Source organism: Mauremys reevesii, linkage group 1 (genome assembly GCF_016161935.1).
Source record: "Mauremys reevesii isolate NIE-2019 linkage group 1, ASM1616193v1, whole genome shotgun sequence".
Lineage (NCBI taxonomy): Eukaryota > Metazoa > Chordata > Testudines > Geoemydidae > Mauremys > Mauremys reevesii.
The window spans coordinates 243,390,985-243,413,954 of record NC_052623.1 but is presented as its reverse complement, the minus strand read 5'-3'; the positions used below and the strand labels follow the sequence as shown (position 1 = coordinate 243,413,954).

The following is a 22,970-nucleotide window of genomic DNA, read 5'->3' as shown; positions in this document are numbered from 1 at the left end:
ACCCAAGATTCAGGTCCTAAGTTTTACTCTGGCTGATAAGAATACCACAGTTCAAGCAGCTTCTCAGTTGCTGCAAAGCAGCATAACTCCATTGACTTCAGTGGGACTACTCTGATGTACATCAGCAAGGAATCTGTGCTATAAAGAAAGATGTGTGGACAGTCTTTTGTTTCTGATCTCTGTTCCCAGGTATACCTACAGAGGCCTGGCTTCACATATAAGGGCACCTTTCTATTTCTTAGCTTGCCTGTTTTTATGATGGTGAAGATATATTATCACACAGGAGATTGCAGCCCCATAGAAAATGTGGGACAGAAAGGAGGAGCTACAAATATCGATGTTATCTCAAAGAGCAATGACTGCTTTGCAGATTCCTCTGATGTGTAGAAAGAAACCTATTTTTAAAAAATAAGCATAATTCCACCTTGTACTAATCAAGGTGTGATCATGTGCAGTGTTAAGCACTCTAGCCACAATCCAGCAAAGCACTTAGGTGTATGCTTCACTGTCAGGGCATGAGTAGTCCCACTGAACTCGATGGGACTGTTTATGCAATGGTGGAGTGGTGTTTAAAAAACCAAAAGTGAGTAAATGCTTCAACTAAACCCCATGCAGTCCAAAGGGGAAGTGGGTAAACTCTGTCTATCTGTGACTGCACTACTATATTCATGTGCTTTAAAGTTGTGAACGTGCATAAGTGCTTTTGCTGGATCAGGGCCAGACCTGCTACCACTTTGGAAAATCAAGTTTTGAGAGAGTTGGTCTGAGTCTAATCTAATTTACACTGAGGTAACTTCAGTGGAATTACAGTTGATTTAAATCAGCATAGGAAAGAACATTATTGGCTTCTGCACATCAGAATATTGTGCAATCCGCACCCTCCTGCACATTCAGGAAATGAAAGGGGTAATAAAAGCCGATGGAAAATGGAAGAGAGCAACAAGAGTGGCTTAGGGTTACGCTATCCAGGTGAACTTTGTGACACCTGAAAACAAGCAGAATATGTGTAATGTGAACACATTAATGCTGTTAAGAATTAGAGAAGAAAACCATATTTTTATTTGGCTTTGTGGAGGGAGTTCTACCAGAGTGACTCAAGCATCCATTATTGTGGGAACTATTTTTGGATCATGGTCTCGGGAGCTGCATTTGTTTTTAAAACTTCCTGGCAGACATATCACATGGCAATCAGAACATGGAAACATATAAATGTTCAGATTTAGTCTTGGATCTCCACGTCTGACCCAGACCCCACGCCTAGCCTGACCTAGTGCTTTATCTTCAACAAAACAGACCCTACCGCGAAAAGTAAAATAAGAGCGTGCCAACAGTGTTCTTGTTTTGTCAAAAATACTTTATTAATATATAAACAAAACATCGTGCCGCATGCATTCACTGATCACCAGGAATCAACATATTTTAATTTATCACCCCAAAAAGTAAAATGAATTGCATGTAGACCAAGCTCAGTTCAAGCCACTATGTTCAGATTCAAGTAACAGGGCCTAAGATGCTTCTCCTTTGCAGAGTGTAAAGCAGGGGTAACTCGAGAGAAGTCAATGCAATTGCATCAATGTAAGCATGAGGAGAATGAGGCCCACTGATTTTGAATCCCTGAAAGTTCAAGGGTGTTTGAATCTGGGATTTTGATTCAGGTCCATCTCTAATGCTGATATAGTTTGTGCTAATATAGTGTTTATATTCCAACACATGAAACAGCCTGTTTTCTTTTATCTGATTGTAACCTGAAGTCAAACGTCCCTTTATAAAAGAATCCCAAAGTCTGAACATGTTGGTTTAATTCTGTGAGCAGCAAACCTGGGGCAATTCTTCTGCCCAGGACCAAAATTTGAGGAGATCTCACACAGGTGACCAGCATGTGTGCCATGTCATGGGTGCTTCCTGTGCTTTTGTTTACAGCCAGACTGGTGGGAGCGTTGGTGGAAGCACAGGACCAAAGGCTCTTTGAGTATGGGGTGCCACGCATTATTTCTCCCACGTAGGGGAAACAGAAAGAGCTCATTTTTAGATGTGTTGAGCGTCCTTTCATTTTCTATAAACTATAGCCCAAGGTATGGAAAAGTTTATTCCAATCCAGTCATCCATGGTTCTCCCGGCTCCTCGAGCTGGGCATAGAGCCTGGGGAGAGTAGGATTTAACCCTAAAATAGAGCAAGACTTGGTCTACAGTACAAAGTTTTGCCAGCATAGCTATGGTGGCTCAGAAGACACCTGCTGTAGACGTGAGTACTCCAACAGAAGAATGCTGCTTCTGGCTTAGCTAATGTTGTTCGGGGAGGTGGTATAACTATGCCAGTAGAAGAACTCCTGTCAGCCTATGCTGCATCTCCATTAGGGGGCTCTGTCAGCAAAGGCTCTGGAGTGTAGACAACCCCTAAGCATTTGACACAACATGCTGCAACAGCGGTGACAAATTACCCCAATTGTTCTTATTAGTGATATTCATTCCCTTTGAAAAGTCACAGAGCAGTCTTTGTCAGGGGGACATCACACTTCACGTAGTGATGATTTTTTTAAAGAGATATTTTAGTAATAAATGATAGGCGTGTTTGTTATTAAGGTTCTCTCTTCTCTGGCATGTCACCGAAGCTCTATTTGAGAGCTTTTAGCACTTTATTTAATGGCTTTTTTTGGCACTTTATTGGGGGATGACGAATATATATACTGCAGTCTTTCAATTATTACAAACTTACATTGATAAAATTCTAAAAAAAAAAATTAAAAAATAAATCAAAGAAATGTAACTCCAGTGTCTGCCACCTCATTGCACAGGATCAGAATAATTACACTAATGATGAGAAAAGGTTTGATTCAATACTGAAAGGTACTTCAAAACTAATACAGTAGAGTCTTTCTTCTGCAGTCTATTTTGACTGGTTAATGTTTGAGCCAAATCCTGAAGGTGTCATGAAGTGTTTGAGGTCAAGGTGGCTTTTGCCTGAATGATGACTGAGGGACCACCCCTATCACCTTTACTGATGTTAGTAATCCTCATTTGTATGAGTGTGCCTATTGAACTCAGGAAGAACAACTGAGTATATAAGGATTATATGATTTAATAAGGATTTCAGGATCAGACCCAGGGCTAGAACTTCTATAGATCGGGTTGAAAAACAGGAGAGTTGTTGTGCATTTTTTTTATTTTAAATTTCCCACCTGTTTTTTAATTAAAATTTTGAAATTGGAAACATTTCAACCAGCCTTACAATTGTTTAAAAAACACAAAAATAAAATCATCATTTTTCCTGCTTTTTAGGGGGGAGGTGAGGGGTTAAAACGTGAAAATTTTTCATCACAATTCCAAAAAGCTGTAGACCTCAGTATTTGGCCCTATGCTGCACTTGTAAAACCTCCTCATGAGCATTCAGAGTTAGAAAATGCCTGTGTCCTTTTCACAGACATGTTTCTTCATTTGCCTCCAAAGCTTTTGCACAAGGAAAAGTTTCATTTTTACTGACACTAGTTGATCCCTTCCTGGATGATACTTCTGTACTTTTCAAATCTATCAGCTCATTGCTCTCTGGTCGGAATCGTTTTATTATTAAAATGAAGAGCGTTATATATAAGAAACAACATCCTGCTCTCAGTCCTGCAATGAGTCCAAGATAGACATTTCTAGAAAAAAAATGAAAACGTGAATGTTTCTATCATTGAGACTTGAGACAGAGTCAGGGTCCAAACACATCCCTAAAGACAGAATGGGGGGGAGACGGTAATTCTGGGAAACTGTTCAAAGACAATGGGTATCTTGTATCAGAAAAGGGAATTTATCTAATATGTAAGTGTAAAGCCTGAGGTTGCACCATTATGTTTATTTTCTGTGTAACTTGTATGTGTTTGCTTCCCCTTCTTTGAATCTGTGGTTTTTCTATTAAAGAAATCTTTTGTTTATTTTTTACCTCAAACAGATCTCTGTTGAGCAAGCTGTGTGGAGGCCAAAGAAAGCTGGTATCTGGGGGACGAGGTGGTGGTCGGGTTTCACATATTTGGGGGTGATGAACCAGAGGGGAAAAATCCAAGTGTCTGATAGTTAAAAACTTGTGGCGACAGATTTGGGAAGACTTGGGACCAGAAGGGCTCTTGGGATCACCCTGCAAGGAATAACTAGGCAGGTGGAAGCCAGGGTGAGACCTTATTCTTGTGGTCGGGTTACCGGTTTCAGGGCTCTGAGCTATAGCAGCAGAGCATTAAGGTAGCCATGGTCACATGACAGATAGTGACAGAACCTCTTACAGGTCTGGGTGATCCCTAAAATGTCAATACTTACCAGGCCTTACTGGAATTGGAGTGTAAAATGTAAAATATGCATTTATGAAAAACTGCTGAGACACTCTGCATCCTGCTAAATCACAAACACAACACTAAGGGCTAGGATCTGGGATGTGTTAGGACTCCCGCTCTGCACAGTTCAGGTGCTGCAAAGAGGCCATAAACTATCTGATAATTTCCATCAGAGAAAGGGCTCCCTGCTGGGGGTTAAGGTGCTGCATTTGGCACCCTCCAACCAGCCTGGGGAGTATGTCGGGGCAGGGAGAGGGTGTAACAGAGCAGAGCTCTATCTGCAGTGCCAATCCTCTACTGATGCAGGGTTGTCAATAGATCATACATCAGTCACACATCTTAGTTCTGCTAGGCCTATCTTCTATTGCCATAGTGTCCATCAGTGGCACAACTTGGAGCTGCCTGGCATAGGGACTGCAGGCAGCACTGCCATGCTCCCCTTTCTCCTGGACTGAGTGCGTTTTTGGCACAGGACAGAATCAACCTGAAAACGCCCGCTTTGTTCTTCAGTCCTGTTTTCTATATCTGAGCCAAACCACTTCACAGCCACACTAAAAAGCCAAGTTAGAAAAGAACAGTTTATCCAGGGAGCGTTTACTCTACTTGTATAGAAACAGCCACCTTAGAAAAGTGTTAGCCATTTAACCGGTCCAAGGCACAGTTGGGTGGTAAAGAAAACCCTAAGCTAAATTGTGTGTGATAGACACTCATTTTTCCAACCCCTAGCACACAAAGGACTCCACTGAACTCAATTTCCCATTGCCATAATATTAGTGTTCCTCAGTGCTCTAAGGATTGAATTAACAGCTATTAAAAATGCAACCTTTGGTAATATGACCTTTAGGAGTAAAGAAGAGACCTTCTCCAATTTCATATGTTAGAGCTAATCAAAAGAACGTTGTTCTTAAGGCCTAGCCAAAGTTTAGATGCTTTGAGATTGTCCATTCAATTTTGTGACTTTCTTGTTTCCCCCTGAGAAATAGAGGTGTTTGGGAAATGGTTTTTGTTCTGAAGAAAGTTTTGACTTTTCATCAAAAAAGTAAAATTCAAAAGCTAGAAGTTGCAGCTGATTGAAGAACAGGAGACAGGAGCGATTCTGAATACTCTAAAGTCAACACTGCTTGCTAAGCCAAATTCTTTTCCCTGTTGTTTTTAGCCTTTATTCTTAATTTTATCTCACCTGAATGCTTTCGTGTCATACACTCTACAAGACCCTGATCCTCCACACCTCTTTGTTCCCCATTTCAAGCAGGTCTGATCTATCAAAGCTCCAAAATAAATAGGAGCTGGAAGTCCACCTGCAACGAAAATACATTAGTAGAATGAGCGTAAAGTTACAACAATAACAGAGCTTAGAGGGAAGGGCCTAGCTAGTGCAAAGGGGCCAAAGGGGAAGTAGCCCAGGGAGAGAGGCTTACAAGGGGAGAGAAGGAGAGCAGGAAGGCTGCCATGGAAGGGTCCCTGGGTTGGGACCCAGTGTAGAGGGTGGGCCTGGGCCCCCCACTTCCCTCTTGCACGAACACCTAGCCAGTGGATTTGGTGATAGTAGACTGCACCGTACCCCTGACACTAGGAGTTAGACTTTGGGCGTGTGATTGACCACGGTGGCTGGGGCGCAAAGAAGGACTGCTGATAACACCAGACCCCTGGAAGGGGGTGAGACCAGAGCAGTGGGCACTGCCAGAGGGCAATGTCCTGAAGAGGATGCTGCTGAGTGGGAAGCAATGCGGGTCCAGACACCAGTGAGGAACAGATGATGGATAGGACACCATCAGCAGAGGGCGCTCCCCATGAACTGAGCTAATTCCTGGATGTAACCAGCAGGAGGTGCTGTGGTGGTGAGTCCCAACCATCTCACACTCCCAAATAAGAAAAGAAAGTAATGATTCCACTTTGTCAGTTTTTTGCCTCTCTCTCAGAAAGAGTTTTAAGGTCCTCTTCTTCACATTCTCTCAAGCATCAGTCTGTTCCTGGTTTTCATTTGTGTGTCACAATTCATCACAACCCATGTACATCACTGTATCTATTAAAGCTATGTAATTATAATAGATCAGTGCTAGAGCTCAGTTGAGCAAAACACTTAAGTACATACTTAACTTTAAGCATGTGCTTAAGTCTCATTGGGTATGCCTACTCTGTGAAGAAAAACCCATGGTACTGAGTCTCAGAGCCCAGACCAATTGACTTGGTGCATGGGTTTGTGGCTGAGAGGCTAAAAACAGCAGTGTAGACATTCTGGTTTGGGCTAGAGCCCAGGTTCCAAGACCCTCCCCTCTCACCAGGTTTCAGAGCGCAGGCTTTAACCCAAGTGAGAATGTCTACATCGCAATTTTTAGCCCTGCAAGCCAAGCCCCAATTGACCTCCATTCTGAGACTCGGCATTGGGTTTTTTTGTTTTTTTTTGCAGTGTAGACATACCCATTGACTTCAGGCGCTTATGCATGTACTTTGCTGAACTGGGGCCTAAACCATTTCTTGACTGACTGCCAAACACTTCCATTTTCAAAGCAAAAATCAATCACAGTTTACAATGATCTGCATTCAGCTTTGTAAGGAAAATTTCTTTAAAAAAAATATGAAAATAGCCCAGTGAGAGCTCATTTGGAAATGGGTTCCTTCAACAGTCAGATAAGGCAGGGATGGGAGCAGAGGGAGATCCTCGTGACAGTAACGGGGAGGAGGAGGTAGACAGAGCACATGGAAGCTGTGGGGACGTGGTTGTAGGGGAGAGAGTACTTGGAGATCCAGCTCCTTTAGGGCTGCGTAATCTTATCCCATTTTAAAGTCTGAAACACCAAATCATAATCCCCAGGTGCCTGCCTACATGAATAAAACAAAAAAAACCACTGCAGTTCAATCCCCTCTTTTTCCCTGACTCTTTCATTACATAGATTGTTTAAACAGACAAACATATTACATCATCATGCGCTAGGACATACCTATGAAGCATATTGAGGTGGGACATATTCAATACGCTCTACAAATTTCACGAAATCACATTTTTTGAAGGGTTTGGGTGTTTGTTTGTTTGTTTTGGTTCTGACATAGAACAAGGACGTATGGACCTAAGACAACTTGGTGTACTCTATTGCGTTCTATTTAAATCCCAAGAGGAATAAAGATGAACAAAAAACAAAACAAAAATTTTTACCTAGTATTCTTCCACACAAAGCATCAATGCCAACAGCAAATGATTTCAAATCTGGTGAAACAGATCTAAAAAGTAGGAGGACAAGATCACATTAATTTTATATTCATAGGAAAAGCACTTAAGATAATGCAGTTTTGCCAGCATCTACACTGTGCACATACATATATGCTCCATTGTAATGAGTGCCACACAACTTTTTTATATACCATATTGCATACAAGCTATAATGGAAAACACTGTTCAAAGGTTTCATTTGAGATGAGTGCAGAAGCAGCATTGATCTAAATAGGAGTAGGAGCAGGCTTTCAGCCAATCAAGTGTATGGTGTAAAAATATACGTGAAGACATCATATGAGGAAAGAAAAGCAAACATTCTCTCATAATACTGTTAAGGAGCTGAGCCAGCCAGACACTTAGCCCTGAGTTCTCCCATTGAATTCAATGGGACAACTCATGTGGTTAAAGTTAACAGGTGTTACTGTCTCAGGGCCTGAGGCACAGCAAACGTATGAGGCATAGCAGGGGTATGGAGAGAGCGTTTCAGATGACACTTAAAGGGGCTGGAAAGTTGCTGAGGCAGACACAGGAAGGCCATTTGAGATGACCGTAATTGTGGCGAACATCACAGCGGAAAGTGGCAAGATTGTGGGCTGGTACAAATTGGAAGAAATAGGGAAGGGAATAGACACAAAGCCTTTAATTCTAACAGGGCATGGAGCAATGAGTACAATGGTGTTGCATTCCAGCACAAGTGCAGGAATAAATGGGACCAATTCTCATTTACAGTTTTTGTAGTGGTATAAATGTCAGTTCGGGGTATGTGATTATTTTTACTGATAGTTATACTGGTGCACCCCTTGGTGCAGACGCAGTTATGGGGCAGCAAGAGGAAGGCAAAAGGCAGCATTTAAAGTGCTACAGTGCTTACTCCTTTTCCTCTCTGGGAAGCACTGTACCACTTTAACTATATTGGTGCAGCGGCCTTACGGTGGTGTTTACCCAAACAGTGTAAGATGGCTCTAGTGTAACTGGGAGTTAGGCCCAAGTAAGTTTAAGTATCAAGTCTTCTGCACTCAAAAGTATTAAATCTCACACCCTTTAAGGGCCAGTTCCTTTACTCTCAAATGGTGAAAGGCCTGGATGCATATGAGGAGACATGGGCTTTAATGTGATCTTCAGCATGCAAATGAGGCTCTTGATCACATACTGCTGCCTTTTGCCTTCCTCTTGCTGCTAGGCAGGAGTAATTTAATGACTGTGTAGCATGCAAATGACTGGGTCCTGCTGCACTCCCTGTCCTGCCAATAACTTTTTACCCTCGCTTATACATGCAACACACTGCACAGGAACATTTCCATAAAGATGTATTTTAAACAGTGCAATAACTAACTCGCTAACTAACTAGCTAGTCACAGTAAATCACAGGTGGGGGACTTCAGTTAGCTACTGTGACCAATAGGGCAATTTCCTGTAATATCCTTGAAAAATATCTTCTTGCATTAGGCTTAAGTTTCTTTGGAGTCCATTGTATTGAATGCAAAGTTTATGTGTTATGGTGGGATTTTATGTAACTTCTCTAATGGGGAGATGTGGCCAATGTAAAAGTTGGGATAAACAAAGTTAAGAGAATTTCCTAGGAAATCCGTGGGGGAAGGTGAATGCAAATTCTCACCTCCGGATTCAACCTTTTGAAGCTATGCCTCAAGAAGAGAACCACTGTCTGCTGATCACGTGCTACGTGAGGACAAGATCAAAGGCTCAAGCTGTAGAAAAGGAAGGTGGTGCTTGTTCTGAGCTAAAGCTGTTATTGTAACCACACAAAAATGCATTGGTGGGATTTGAAGAACTGACCACCTACCAGAGCCCTTTTTGGAGTTGGGAGTGATCTCTAGTAAGCTGATTAGCATATAAGGGTTTTTTTATTGTTTTAAATATTGTTTCTCTGTAATGCTTTCACCTTAAGAATAAATGTGCTTGCTTAGAAAGAGCTATGTGGCAACTTATAACTGTAGGCAATTACAACTGTTGATAACCTCTGAGGAGAGAGCAAAACACAAATGCAGGCCAGTTTAGGCAGTCTGGCTTGCTGAGGAACTCAGTTTAGGCAGGGAACTGTGAAGTCTGGAAGAATTCCAATCAGATAGGCAAGAGACATGGGTTTCTGCCCAAGATAGATGACAGCTGGGAGCCTAGAGTGAATACCCTATCTGGACCATGCTGGGGGAATACAGATGCAGTTGCCGTGAACTGTCACAGCTACATCAAGGGAAAACCTACCTGTGCCTCAACTCCACTAGGATTTTACAGTGAGATAATTAGTTTGTTAGCTATCTCAGTGTAAAAACGTATCTTTTTAGGCAGTGACATCATAGCCAATCCATCAGGTGAATTAAAGCAAGTCAATAGAGAAAAGAAGGCAGTTTCAAACTGGTTCCTAAAATGAATGGGGAGCCAGTGGAATACATCATAATTACAGCAGTTTAGCTGTAACAGATTCTAATCCACACAGGTGGTGAGAACTGTGGCATTTAAAATCACCACAAATGAAGCAGCAAGTGGTGCTGTGCACCAATAATTTAAGATTATAATCTATGTTTATGAATGAACAGAAACAGACTTTGGTAAGTAAGGGAAACAGTTTTAGTTTTACTTTTATGTTTAAAGAGCACTGGTATTTGAGTTTTTGGTTTTTTTGTACCAGTCAATTTTCATTGGTGCTGGAACTATTCATTTTGTTCCAACTTGAGATAAAATAGGAGATGTGATATTTCAGGGTGTGTATTGAAGTAATTCAAGTATACCAAAAACCACAAATATAACTGTAAAAGAGCAATACAGACCATTCTAATCTCAGATGCACAGCACTTTGCCTTGTGTAAACCACTTTATAAAGGTGAGTTCTTTCTCAGAAATCCCTATGTGAAGTAGGTATTATAGCCATTTTACAAATGGGTTAACTTGGGTACAGAGAAATTAAGTGACTTTGCTAAGGTCATGCACAGAGTCAGAAAAAGAATCCATTGCTCTGACTACTGACTAATACTCCCTTCCTTCTTCCCACCCTCCCCGCCCCCGGCCATAATTAAGTGGAGAGGGTTGTCAGAACAAGGCCTATCCAATCCACCACATAAGTCCCAAATAGAGTTTAAGTGAGACCAATGATGGCTTGGCCTTTTGCTGGCCCTTTGCACAGGGGTGGATTTTGTAGGAAGAGCAGAAACATGCACTGTCTCTCTGAGATTAGAATTTCATTCTTCAAAGCAGAAATGAAGTGACAGAATGGTACATTAATACTTTTTTTCTGTTTGCCCAAAACTTTATGGTCAAGGTCAAGGTAAAGTATTTTACCTAAACATAATCATGTATGTAGGAGTGCCTCCCAAAGCTAAAATAAGTGCACATGTGCTCAGTAATGCCAAAAAATAGGGAAATGTTTTAGTACAGCTTTCTCTTTGGCACTGTCCCAGAACTGCAGAGAAATTGCCACTCTCAAACCCTTCAACTTGCACACAGCTGCAGTTGTGAAACACCTGAAAGAGAAAGATGAGATGACTCACTTATTTCATGAGCACTCATAGATTTCCAAGCATCTAGACTTCTGATGATAGTTAAAAATACAGTGTATTTCATATGGGAATAGAGGACCCCCAAATGCTTTGAAGACTGCGGGCCAGCTTACCCTGTATGTGTCAGCTGCTTTGCATTGCTCCAGTGACATAAACCTGCTGTGAATCCAGTTTAGGCATCCATGCTATTACTGTACTGGAGTATGAAATTCTGTGTTTAGGTTAAATATGGGTTAAAGTTCTAGGTTGTTCATATATACGTTTTGGGGGCCATCTAAAGTACATAAGTAAGTATAGATTACTAAGGGCCTAAATATTCAAATGTGGGTACCTAAATTTATATTAGGGACCTAAATAAAAGCGGCCTGTGTGGTTTACTCAGCACTAGGGAGCATCCTCCTGGATGTTTAGGGATTAGCTCCTTCTAGGTCTGACATCTCTTTCCTCACACCATGGCCCTTCCCTCTCTTTCTGGGACTCAGGGTCCTCTCTCCAGCCAGGTCAGTATAGTTTTCCTCTTCCTGGGTATCAAAGTCCCCCCTAGAAAACTGTCCCATGAAGTCTTTGTCTCCACTGCCCAGTCTAAGCCACTTTGCTCAGTGACTGGTAGGGGAACCCAGGCCCACCCAATACTCCGGGCTCCAGTCCTGAGACCCTATGTCCAGCGACAGTGGTGTGCTTACACCCAGACCCTGTTGCTGTTTCCCCTGGACTCCTTCCTACTTTTCTGCTTTTATCTTCTGACTTGTGCCCTGGCTGGGTTTATCAAAACAAATTCCTTCCTCCCAGGGAATGTCAGCAGATTATTTAACACACTCCCTTCTCCCAGGCAGTGACTACAGATTCTGGCCTTTACCAGCCCCATCTATTCCTTCTCAGCTAGATTAACTTTACAATCCCTGGTTCTTTCCTGGGTGCAGCCTATCATATTAATGGACCTAAAGGTAAGGTAATAATTGGAGATATACTAATCTCCTAGAACTGGAAGGGACCTTGAAAGGTCATCAAGTCCAGCCCCCTGCCTTCACTAGCAAGACCAATTTTTGCACCAGATCCTTAAGTGGCCCCCCTCAAGGATTGAACTCACAATCCTGGGTTTAACAGGCCAATGCTCAAACCACTGAGCTATCCCCTCCCCCTTAACCTCACTTTACCTTGAGTGGGGTGGACACTCAATTATAGGTGGCTATTGAAGTCAGTAGAAGTTTTGGGTGCTCAACACCTCTGAAACCCAGCACTCTTATTTAGGTGCCTAGGAATATAAATTTAGATGATGCCAAGTTGGAAAGTATTGCCTTGTATTTTATAATTGTTAGGTGATATCATAAAAATTCTGTTGAGTTTATCACAGATTAGATTTGAAAGTTTTCTTCTCACATTCACCACTTCCCAGAACAATTTACCAGATGAGATTTTCAGAGCAATACAGGGATATAATTTCAACGGCGATGCTGAGCTAAATCTCCTGCACTGCTTTGAAAATCCTAGCCATACATTTTCTTTCAAGCACCTAACCTTACATTGCTTATTTCACAATTATGTTGACCATACTCATAATAGGTAGGACTCAGGTTTGTGGCCTTATTGTAATCTGAGTTAACTGATAGATAACTTGGGTTTAATTGGCAAGCTCCTTTGTAAATGCTAATATAGACATGCAACTTTTCCAAGATGTAAACTTCATTCTTCACCTGAGGCAATATATGCCAACTGTACCAGTGTGATGTACAAGGGCCTTCTTACTTGAAATTTGCACAGGTTTATCTCAAATTGCTTTTAAACTGATACAAACACTTGTGTAGACACTCTTATTTCAGTTTTGTGTATTACTTAGTTTGGTTTAGCTTAAATTGCTTCCTAATTGATGTAAACTAAACTGAACTAAAATGGAGCATGTACATATCTTTTTGTACCCAATTTAATTGAACAGATTTAGACTCGCACCTTAACTTTCCCTAAGTGCAAATGAATATCAGACCTTATACTAGGATCTTTCTATCTCACACATTGTCCTCAGTAATAAAGATTTTGCAAGCCAAATTAAACCATCATAAGCATTTGAGGAAATTCGTTGTCTTTTATGTATTTGCACTGGTATGACTGATTGGAATATAGCTAACAATTCTGCTAATAATGCACAAATCCTCTTACTCAGTGTTGCCCCATGAGCTAACAGGAACAAAGGCAGTAAAAATTTATTTTTGTCACTGAAGTATTCAGCATTCTATCCGCCTACATCTGAGTAACAGATTTGCTGAGAAATATATATTTACAGTCACATTCCTGAGTAAGAAAAAATTGTTTAAAAAAAATAAAAAAATAACTAAGTTAAAAAAAAAACTTTAAAGCAAAGTAAATCTAAGAGTGAATCTAGGTTATTGAATTCCAATGGGAGTTGGGTGCCTAACTCCACTGGGTTCCCCTGAAAGTGGAGCAAGGCATTTAGCTCCCTTGAAATTCCCAGCTGGATGCTTTTTTGCTTTATCCATTCACTAGTTCAGAGGTATATTGGTAGAGAATGGGTATCTATTGCTACATCGTTGCTTAAGCATAAAATAAAATGAATTAAAAATGAGCAACAGAAAAGCTTTTATATCTATCTACTGACTTACCATATTCTTTCCAGTCCCGATAGATGATTTACACCCAGCAAAGCATGCGGTCATATAAGTGATTCCATTGTCTCCACATACAGGATCCCATTGATTCAATACACAGCTGCAGTCAGAATTGCAGCTGGCAATTAAGTTGTTTTTTGGGAAGGAAGATTGTTTTACTCTGGAGAGATTACAAGTAGAATCTTAACTCATCAAATAAAACAATTCCTTATTAGAAAAATAAACATCTACAACACATGAATGACCAAGCACAGAGAAATGAGGTGGAGTAAAGCAGTCTCTGTGGGCAGCCTGCATTCGGTGGAGCATGAAGAACTGATAGATAGTAATTGCATGTAGAATGTCAGCTAAATTGATCTAAGCCAAGGTTCTCTTGGTTTTACCATTAAGAATTTTGCTGGAGTGTAGCTTCAAATTGCAAACCATTTCTGACTAGCTATCTTTGGTGGGATCATCAGTGACAAGGATGACATTAACAGACACAAAATGGGATTCCTAATAGATGTAGTGAAAGATTCAGCCCAGGGTGGGGGTGGGAAATCAAACATGAAATCACTGCCATCTTCAGACTAACTCTATCCTTCCTCCCTCCAACTACCCCTACCAATGCGAGGTAGTGGTATAACCCCCTACATGATTGTTATAGCTCCAGTTGTTTGGTCAGAGTAGCAGTAGCAATGCTGTTCCTTGGTCTGTTGGATACATGTGTGCGAGGCCTGGTTTACACTAGAAAATTAGGTGGGTTTAACAACGTCAGTCGGGGTGTGAAAAATCCATACCTCTGACAAGCATCGTTAAACTGACTTAAGTCCCTATGTAGACAGAGCTAGGTCAGTGCAAGAATTCTTCCATCAAGCTAGCTACTACCTCTCAGAGAGGTGGATTACCTATGCCAATAGGTGAATCCCTCCATTCAGCATAGGTAGTGTCTACTCTAAAGCTCTCCAGCAGGGCAGCTGCAGTGGCACAGCTGTGCTGCTGTACTGTTAAGTGTAGACAAGCACTGACTCATGAGAACTGCTCTCATCTGAATTCTTCTACTCGGCAGCAACCCTGCAAAACTGGTCAGGCTGGACACCTGTTGCCTTATTCAGATCTCACATTGGTTTCACCCCAGAATAACACCATTGACCTCCGTGGGGTTACTTCTGATTTATGCTGGTGCAAGTGAGATCAAGGGACTACTTTAAGATCTTGCTGACTAGAACCAAGATTTTCATAAATGACTAGTGATTGGGAGTGCCTGGTTTGTTTTGGTGTCCAACTTGAGATGCATGAACACATTTTCCAAAAGTGCTGTGCTCCCATCCTCTGAAAATCGGATGCTTTTAAGGTGTGTGACATTGGATACCCAAAGATTCAGGCACCCAAAACCACAAAGTGCTTTTGAAAATCTTGGCCTGGGTGCCCAATTTAAAACCATGCCATTGAAGGAAAACAATCACTTCCCCCCGCCTACCTTCCCACCCCCTGAATTTTTCAAATGAAAAGTATTTTAGTTGTGTTTTCCCCTGAGTTGTGGTCTTGCTCATCTCACAGTTATGGATATTAATGTGGCTGCAGAGTGCCGAGATGGCTGAAATAATCTGTGAAGCACAAGGTCTCTTTTTCACTTCAGCAGAAAGGTCCCGTGATGTGGTAAACCCCCCATTAGTGAGTTGTTGGGGTATGGAGAAGCAATTACTTGACCTACTTATTCATCTTTGAGGTACCCCTAATTTTGGGAGCAATCAAAATCTGTCATTTTAATCCTCCTGCATCATCTCTAATTCCACAGGCTGCCTGATTGCCAGGGACTGAACTTGGCCACAGTAGTCTCCACTGAACAAAACTCTGAGATCCTATTGTAACTAAACTCCAAGTCATGCTGGCCTGGTTACAGAGAACATTGGTGACCGGTTTGCCCCAATTTTTTTTAACTTTCAATTCACTGAAAATGTTGGTTTTCAATCTGACCTGAAGCATTTTTTTCAACTTTTTGAAACTGCCACTGAACCAAAAATTATGTTATTTGCCCAGCTCTACTAGAGGATTCAGATTAATTTCCTTTTGAATGTCTGCTTTGAATTAGACTGAACTCAAAATATAATCCTGGGAGTTTGAATCTCCATTGCCTTGCAGCTCAGGTAGACATTTACACCTCTGTAAATTGGGTCTAAAATGTTATCAATTCCAATATCTCCATTGATGTCTGTCAATGATAGTGGTTTGCACCTACTACGCCCAGAGATAAATGTCTATACAAAGTGCAAAGCAATGATGAATCTGATGTGGAGTGTGCAAATTGCCATGAGCTGAAAGTGAAGCAAGGGCTGCAGAGCCATTTGCGAACTGACACCACCAAGTTCCATACATCTCTAACCCTGAGCATCCGAATATCCTGAAGCATCTCCTCTGATTAATAACACTCTCTAGTGTGCACTGTCAGTACGGGCTCAAGCAGCAAAGCTGGCACAAATCAATATCGCGCCACTCACCTCTGTAGAATTGAGCTGATTTACATCAGCTGAGGATGTGGTCCCATTATTTTTCTCTTTAACTAAACACTATAAACTTTATACTTTAAAACAAACAAATAGTTATAGTATATTTGTGTATAAAGTTATATACCAGTAAATTATAGTATGCAAACAAGGGTCACAGAGTTTAGATCTAAATTCAGATCTGAATGGCTCCCTAGCATTCTACTTTGGGGGCATCTTGAAATGTAGCTCTCATGAGAAGAATTCAAGGATATGGAAAGTGTGTTTCTGAACGATGAAGACAAGAATACAAACCCAGCGAGAATACAAACCCAGAGTAGGAGACTGTTAAACCAGCCACCTGGAGCACCTCACAATCACATATGAAGTACAAGAGGTTTAACAGGTATGCAGCTATAAAGGTGGCACATCCAAATTTTGCCATTCCAGTTATGTGTAACTTGAACTTTTTAATGATAAAGCCTCCCAGAAACATCCCCAGAATTGTAATGGGTAAAAGTATCACACCTGCAAACAAAAGGGAACAGAAGGATGTTTACATTTATGGAAACAGCATTCTATTCAAATAAAAGTCTGATGCTAGTTTGTGATTTTCATTGTCTTTTTTAGTTTCTTAACTATGAATATGTAAAAATTCAGGTGAGCTGAAATAGACACTAATCCAGACCTTGCCCTAGTCTTCAGATTGAGCTTTGAAGTTCAATAAAGTTCTGTTTCAGTTTTGCTTGATGCTTCATTTTCTCCTTATGCCTGTAATTCTCTTAGAAAAAGACTGTTTTCATTATATTCCTTGCCTTTTTGTAAGTGATTTCCAGCACAGGTTTGCAAGTGCTAGAAGTTCGGACAATTCAGGTAAAAATCTCACTTTATAGGCACTTATTCAGCTGACATGAGCCTCCAAACCTTTTGAGGTCTGGCCATAGGTGGCTAACAAAGATGGTGAAAGGAAGCAGTGTTTGGATTTTGGGCTGAGCTTGAGTTGGGATTCCATTTGTAGGTTGGAGCCTGAATCCTGGCTAAGGTTTGGGCTCAGATTCAATGATGTTGAAACCTCACAAACTGTCCTCCTGAAATTTTGACCCCAAACTTCAGACATCTTACAAGCAGTTATTGTGAGATTTTTAGCCATTCTTCTTTCGTGAGATTTTGGATGCATCCAAACCAGGACCAGAATAAGTCCCTTCCAGTTTGGATCCATCCAACCTATAATGAAAACAGTAGGGATTGGTTCAGATTCAGGGATCTGAATCTAAGTGCCTCAATATTCTCAAAAATCCCAAAGAGTTCAGATGACATTATCCCATCAGTAGTAGAAAAAAGCATAGTCTGAGATATATTATCAGCCAGTTTACTATATGAAAAAACACAGGAAAATGATCACTAGAACTAAATATTTCAAAAATACTATAGGTAAATAAGAAGTCTCAATTTAAGATTTAACCCTCACCCATAAAGGAATCCTTTATACTCATGTTATATCTAAGGGCCAAATTCAACTCCACTGAAGCGAGTGTCAAAACTCTCTTGGAAATGAGTGGAACGAGGATTTGGTCCTAAGATAGAAGATGAAGTAACACATGTCAGTTTTTCATTGTAGGATGGAAAAAAGAGGGACTCGTACCAATTAGAAAGATGGCTCTTGACACGGATACGTTAAATTGCTGTTCCATAAACTTTGTCTCAAAAGTTATCAACCCAACCATAGAATTATACTGCAGAACAGTGAGGAACAAGTACACCAGAAAGACTGGGTTCCCAAGAAGTTTCTTCAAAGTTGGTAGGAAATCTGGAAAGGAAAGTTGAGTGTCTTATTCTCTGCTAAATATGAAATAGCCATATGGAAAGCTTTGTCCGTATTCAGCTGATGAACCAGACACTGATTTAGTTACTGGCTGTGTTAGAAAGTTTAATTTATTTTTCTCCTGCTTATGCTAAACACTATCAACGGGCATCCTTATAACAGTGAGGACTTTCCTCTTCTTCCATACTTGACTTAGAGAGATATTAGTACATGAGGAGGCGGTGCAGTCTAGTGGATAGTGTGCTAGATTGAGAATCCAGAGACCTGGTTTATATCCGTGATTCTGTCAGTGGCCTACTTGGATTGTAAAGTCTTTGGGGGCAAGGACTGTCTCTTATGTGCTTGTACAGTGCTTAGTCCAAATCTTGATTGGGGGCTCTAATTAGCACTGGACTACTACTACTAATAATAATAATAATGTCAGTGGTTGCAAGTTATTTAAATTATTGCCAACCCTAGGAGTTCAAACTCATGTGTGGGGTCCCAAAAATAATGATATTTTAAATATTTTTAGGGTTCATTTTATTTGCCTTTTTTTTTGGTGAGATGAGGTGGATGAGGTAATATCTTTTTTTGTTGGACCAACCTTTGTTGGTGAAAGAGACAAGTTTTTGAGCTACACAGAGCTCTTCTTCAGGTGAGCATTTAGGGTTTGCATCTTCAAGTTTTCCACTTCAATCATGAGGGCTAGATGCTTACTTTAAAAAAAAGAAAGATAAGAGTCTCTCATAATCATGTGACTTCGAGAGCTGGGGCTTTAAGAAAAACACTGAATATCATGAGAATTGTAGGTGTTGGCAATACTGTGCTTGGTATTTCCCTCTTTTACTTTGATCTTATCAACAGAGGGGAGTAACTTCAGAGGAATGAAGGACTCATTAATGCAGAATCATGTTTTCCTGCACTATCTTCCCTGCTCAATACCTCTTACCTTATGTTTATGCATGTAACATGCCATGCCAGTGTGATGGTTAACACACCGAGACATTAAACTGGGGACTGCCACACGTAAAAGCATGAACTGTTACAGCTTTAGCTAAAGCTCCATAGATGGTGGTGGGAGTTTTATCACCGCATATTCTCTGTGGAGTGGCACAGAGAGGGACCTGTAACACTCTCTCACAGGGGGTTATACCAGCACTACATAAGATGATGATGATTTACTACTTGCATTGCAGTAACATCCAGGGATGCAGCCTGATTGTGTTAGGTGCTGTACAAACATATAAGCAGCCCTGAATGAAAACCTGAAAGACAACAATGTGAAATATATCATCCAATATGCTCTTACCTTTTACTGCTTCTGAGAATTTTAGCTGCGGTTGACTTGGGGGTTCTATTTTACAGTGATCTTCTTGAATAGTTACAGATGATTCACTCAGCTTCTTCAAATTTCTTTCTTCTCCTTCTTTTGGTAAGGAGTAAGGAAGGAACCAGAAAGGCAATGAAGCCAGAAAACTGACTGCTCCACATATCACCAATCCAAGCCACCAGGCGCCAACCCAACGAGTATCCTTAGGATTTATGGTTAAACTCTCTAAAAAGAGAGTGAGAGAGATTCCAAATTAAGTGCCAGGTTTTTGTTTCTTGATTAACTGACATATAATATATTTCAGTACACAGAGCAATTTAAACTTATAAGAACATTTGTATCCAATATTTAAACATTTAAGATTAGCCATATTTGATACAGAAATTTAAAAACTATTTTGTTGGCGGATCGTTACCAAGCATCCAAGAATAGGAAATACTAGTCACTTATTCCGGGGCCACCATGTTCCTTAGCATTCCTTGATGTCCCTTCCTTGCTGCAGTCTGCCATTGCAATGCTTTTCTAAGAAAACCCATAAAAATGCAACATTCTCCCTTTATGGGACCTAAAACTCTACCCAGGATTAGAGATGGGCAAAGTGATTTAGATGATGAAAGTACCCTCCACATGAAGCTTTGCCCTTTCCTTGACTTGGAGCAGAACCAGCTCTTTGGAAGGCCCTCAATGTTCATTTAACATAGTCTCCCCATTGTTCTTTTCATTTGTGCAGATCCAGCTTCCCATCTAACATGTAATAATGTTAGCTATTGAACTAGTAGCACCCATTGGAGAGCTCTCTTTCTGAAAAGGCTAACTGACAAACAGTTTCTGAACACATACAGAACATCTGAGTCACTGATATTTCAGTATTATCATTCAGTAAGTCATCTGTGTCTTACCAAGATCTACCACTCCAATGTCTACCCACAGATTAGCACAGAAAGATCCGAGCAGAAATCCAAGTGTTGGCCCAACCATTCCACATGATCTTATGGTACCTGTAAGAGAAGGAAGATATCATGATACAGTAAGTAATATACTTTATACAGAAAAACAACCATCAAAAAATGCATATCGTGCATGAGAATTTCTAATTATATGTTTTAGAAACTTTGCTTTACATTTTAAGGCTCTGATCCTGCCTGTTACAATATTCAGGCAGATTCCTTCACCCAACAGAAATCAATGTGGTTTTGTATGGACTAACACATATTATACCTCGTAGGATCAGAGTCAAGAGACAATATGGAAAAAGAGTGTATTATAGTGATTTTAATCTAAAAATATTTTTTCTTTCAGCTCTATGTGACTGTATCATTCAGTTAATGAACATTACTAAGAAGCATATAGTTTTATAACTATTGCAGGGATCACAACTGTGGTTACAACTGCAGGTCACAAGCAGTTTACATGACTGTGGAATGCATGACTTTCCCTGTACCGTATACTCAAATAAGCCCTGAATTTAACTTTAAGGAGAGGTATTTCCTTTGCCTCATCTGCTTAAAGTTAAGCATGTGCTTATGCACTTTCTTCATTCAGAGCCAAAGTACAGTGATAAGTAGCAGTGCAGGTTAATAAGTAGAAATTTAGATAGAATACTCTGAAAATGTCAATTAGTCAAAAGGCTGAATTAATATGCCAGTGTTTAAGTGTAGTTCAGTATAAAAATGTCTCCAAAATACAAGTGAATGAGAAAATTAGCAAACCAACAAAAAAGCTATGTTAATATTTATTTATACAGCTCCAAAAGTAGGCTAGTAGAGAAACAAGGAGACAAGGGGGAAAATCCTGGCTCTATTGAAGTCAGTGGGAGTTTTGCTATTAACTTCACTGAGGCCAGCGTTTCACCCAAGGTCTTTGCTTACGAACTAAACAGACATCAGAGATGAAGGACGGGGATGAGATGCAACAAGAAGCAAATGAATGAGCAGGAAAGTTTAATACAAACTGGTCAGGCCCATACTACATTTTGTTACAATGTTTTATAGTCTAATTTGTGCAATGCAGCGCAATTTGATTTTATTTATCACTACACGTCATGGCTATACAGAAAAAAATAAAATAAAAAGTTCCAAAAAGCTAATTCCTACATGGATGGCTGCATTTGTTTTTCGCTTGTGCTGATCTGTGGAGTTTTTAGTTGTAAGGAACAAAATGGGGGTAAAATTGTCAAAAGGCCTAAGGGTTAGATCCAAACAGATATTGTAATGCTCAGTGTTTCAATGCCAGGCTCCTAGGTGCCCTGCTGCCCAGTGGAATCTTCTGCCCTGAGTTAGATGTTCAAGCTCCCCCTGCATTGTACATGGAAAGTATGTCATCTAAAGAAGGGATTATCAGAAACCAGCAAACTGACTCGGAAGCTGCCTAAATTAGCCAACAGTGAATGCAAAGGAAAGGTGCAGGGCTTAGGCCCTGATCCCAAAGGTATTTAAGCACCTAACCCTCACTGATCTGGACCTTAGGTGTGTGCCTTCCTCCACTCCAAATTCTCAGATGTGAGCCCTCTCCTAGAGGCACCAAAGCCAGATCAGCCCTTTCTCATGGAGAACAAGAGAGAGACTCACCCCATAAGAGCCAGTAGCCTAGTGGTTAGGGTACTCCCCTGAAATGTGGGAAACTGGTGTTTAAGTCAAGCAGAATAGGAATTCAAACCTTGTTCTCTTATATCCCTCCTGAGTGCCCCAATCACTGGACTACTGAGTATCCTGGAGACATATACCCACACAGCTATCTTTTGTGTGGGGCCCAAGCTTGTAAGTGTGCTCTGAGAACATCTCCAGGATTGGACCCTGCTGACAAGAAGGCAAGGGAACACATACTTTGAGAAGAGAATCTTGCTTTGGGGCTGCCGGTGCTTTCACACACTTGTGCTACAGCTCTGAACAGCTTGTTAGTTGTGGGGTGGCATCAGGACTTAGGCTGGTGGAAGATTAGGAGCTACAGGGTCAAGTGGCAGCTGAGTCATAGATGCCAACTCCATGGGAGCTCTGGGGTTGGGGCACCCATGGGGAAAAGATGGTGGGTGCTGGGCACCCACCGGCAGCCCCCTCCATCAGCACCTCTCCCACCCTCCCTACACCTCAATCAGCTGTTTCATGGCATGCAGGAGGTTGGGGGGAGGAGCGAGGACATGGCACGCTTGAGGGAGGGGTTGGAACGGCGTGGGAAGAGGTGGGGTGGGGGAGGAGCAGGGGTGTGGCCATGAGGGAAGGGGTGGAGTGGAGGAGGGGCCTGGGGAAGAGCCAGTGGTCGAGCACCTCCCGGCACAATTTATTTTATCTTCCAAACCTACCCCCTTCCCATTAGCATTCACTATGTTAGGCATTCCTTCAGACTTCTCGGTGAAGACCGAAACAAAGAAGTCATTGAGCATCTCTGCCATTTCCAAGTTTCCTGGTACTGTTTCTCCCTCCTCACTGAGCAGTGGGCCTACCCTGTCCTTGGTCTTCCTCTTGCTTCTAATATTGATAAAAAGTCTTCTTGTTTCCCTTTATTCCTGTAGCTAGTTTGAGCTCATTTTGTGCCTTTGCCTTTCTCATCTTGCCCCTGCATTCCTGTGTTGTTTGCCTATATTCATCCTTTGTAATTTGTCCTAGTTTCCATTTTTTATATGACTCCTTTTTATTTTTTAGATCATGCAAGATCTCGTGGCTAAGCCAAGCTGGTCTTTTGCCACATTTTCTGTCTTTCCTACCCAGCGGAATAGCTTGCTTTTGGGCCCTTAATAGTGTGCCT

General features: G+C 41.1%; 1 protein-coding gene across 2 annotated transcripts in view; it reads right to left on the bottom strand.

Moving 5' to 3' along the window:
* Window positions 1–1,384: 1,384 nt before the first annotated feature.
* The window catches only part of LOC120384529 (solute carrier organic anion transporter family member 1C1-like), a 39,507-nt gene continuing 17,921 nt past the window's right edge, over window positions 1,385–22,970 (bottom strand). The window contains exons 7-15 of one of the 2 annotated variants that reach the window (XM_039503380.1): window positions 20,132–20,230; window positions 19,212–19,457; window positions 17,741–17,905; window positions 16,431–16,626; window positions 13,631–13,796; window positions 10,801–10,982; window positions 7,453–7,517; window positions 5,482–5,599; window positions 1,385–3,635 (exon numbers count right to left, since the gene is read on the bottom strand). In XM_039503380.1, coding sequence (XP_039359314.1) covers window positions 3,413–3,635; window positions 5,482–5,599; window positions 7,453–7,517; window positions 10,801–10,982; window positions 13,631–13,796; window positions 16,431–16,626; window positions 17,741–17,905; window positions 19,212–19,457; window positions 20,132–20,230 — 1,460 coding nt within the window. In that variant the 3' untranslated portion in view covers window positions 1,385–3,412. The remainder of the gene's footprint in view (window positions 3,636–5,481; window positions 5,600–7,452; window positions 7,518–10,800; window positions 10,983–13,630; window positions 13,797–16,430; window positions 16,627–17,740; window positions 17,906–19,211; window positions 19,458–20,131; window positions 20,231–22,970) is intronic. The other variant, XM_039503388.1, reaches the window with a different exon arrangement.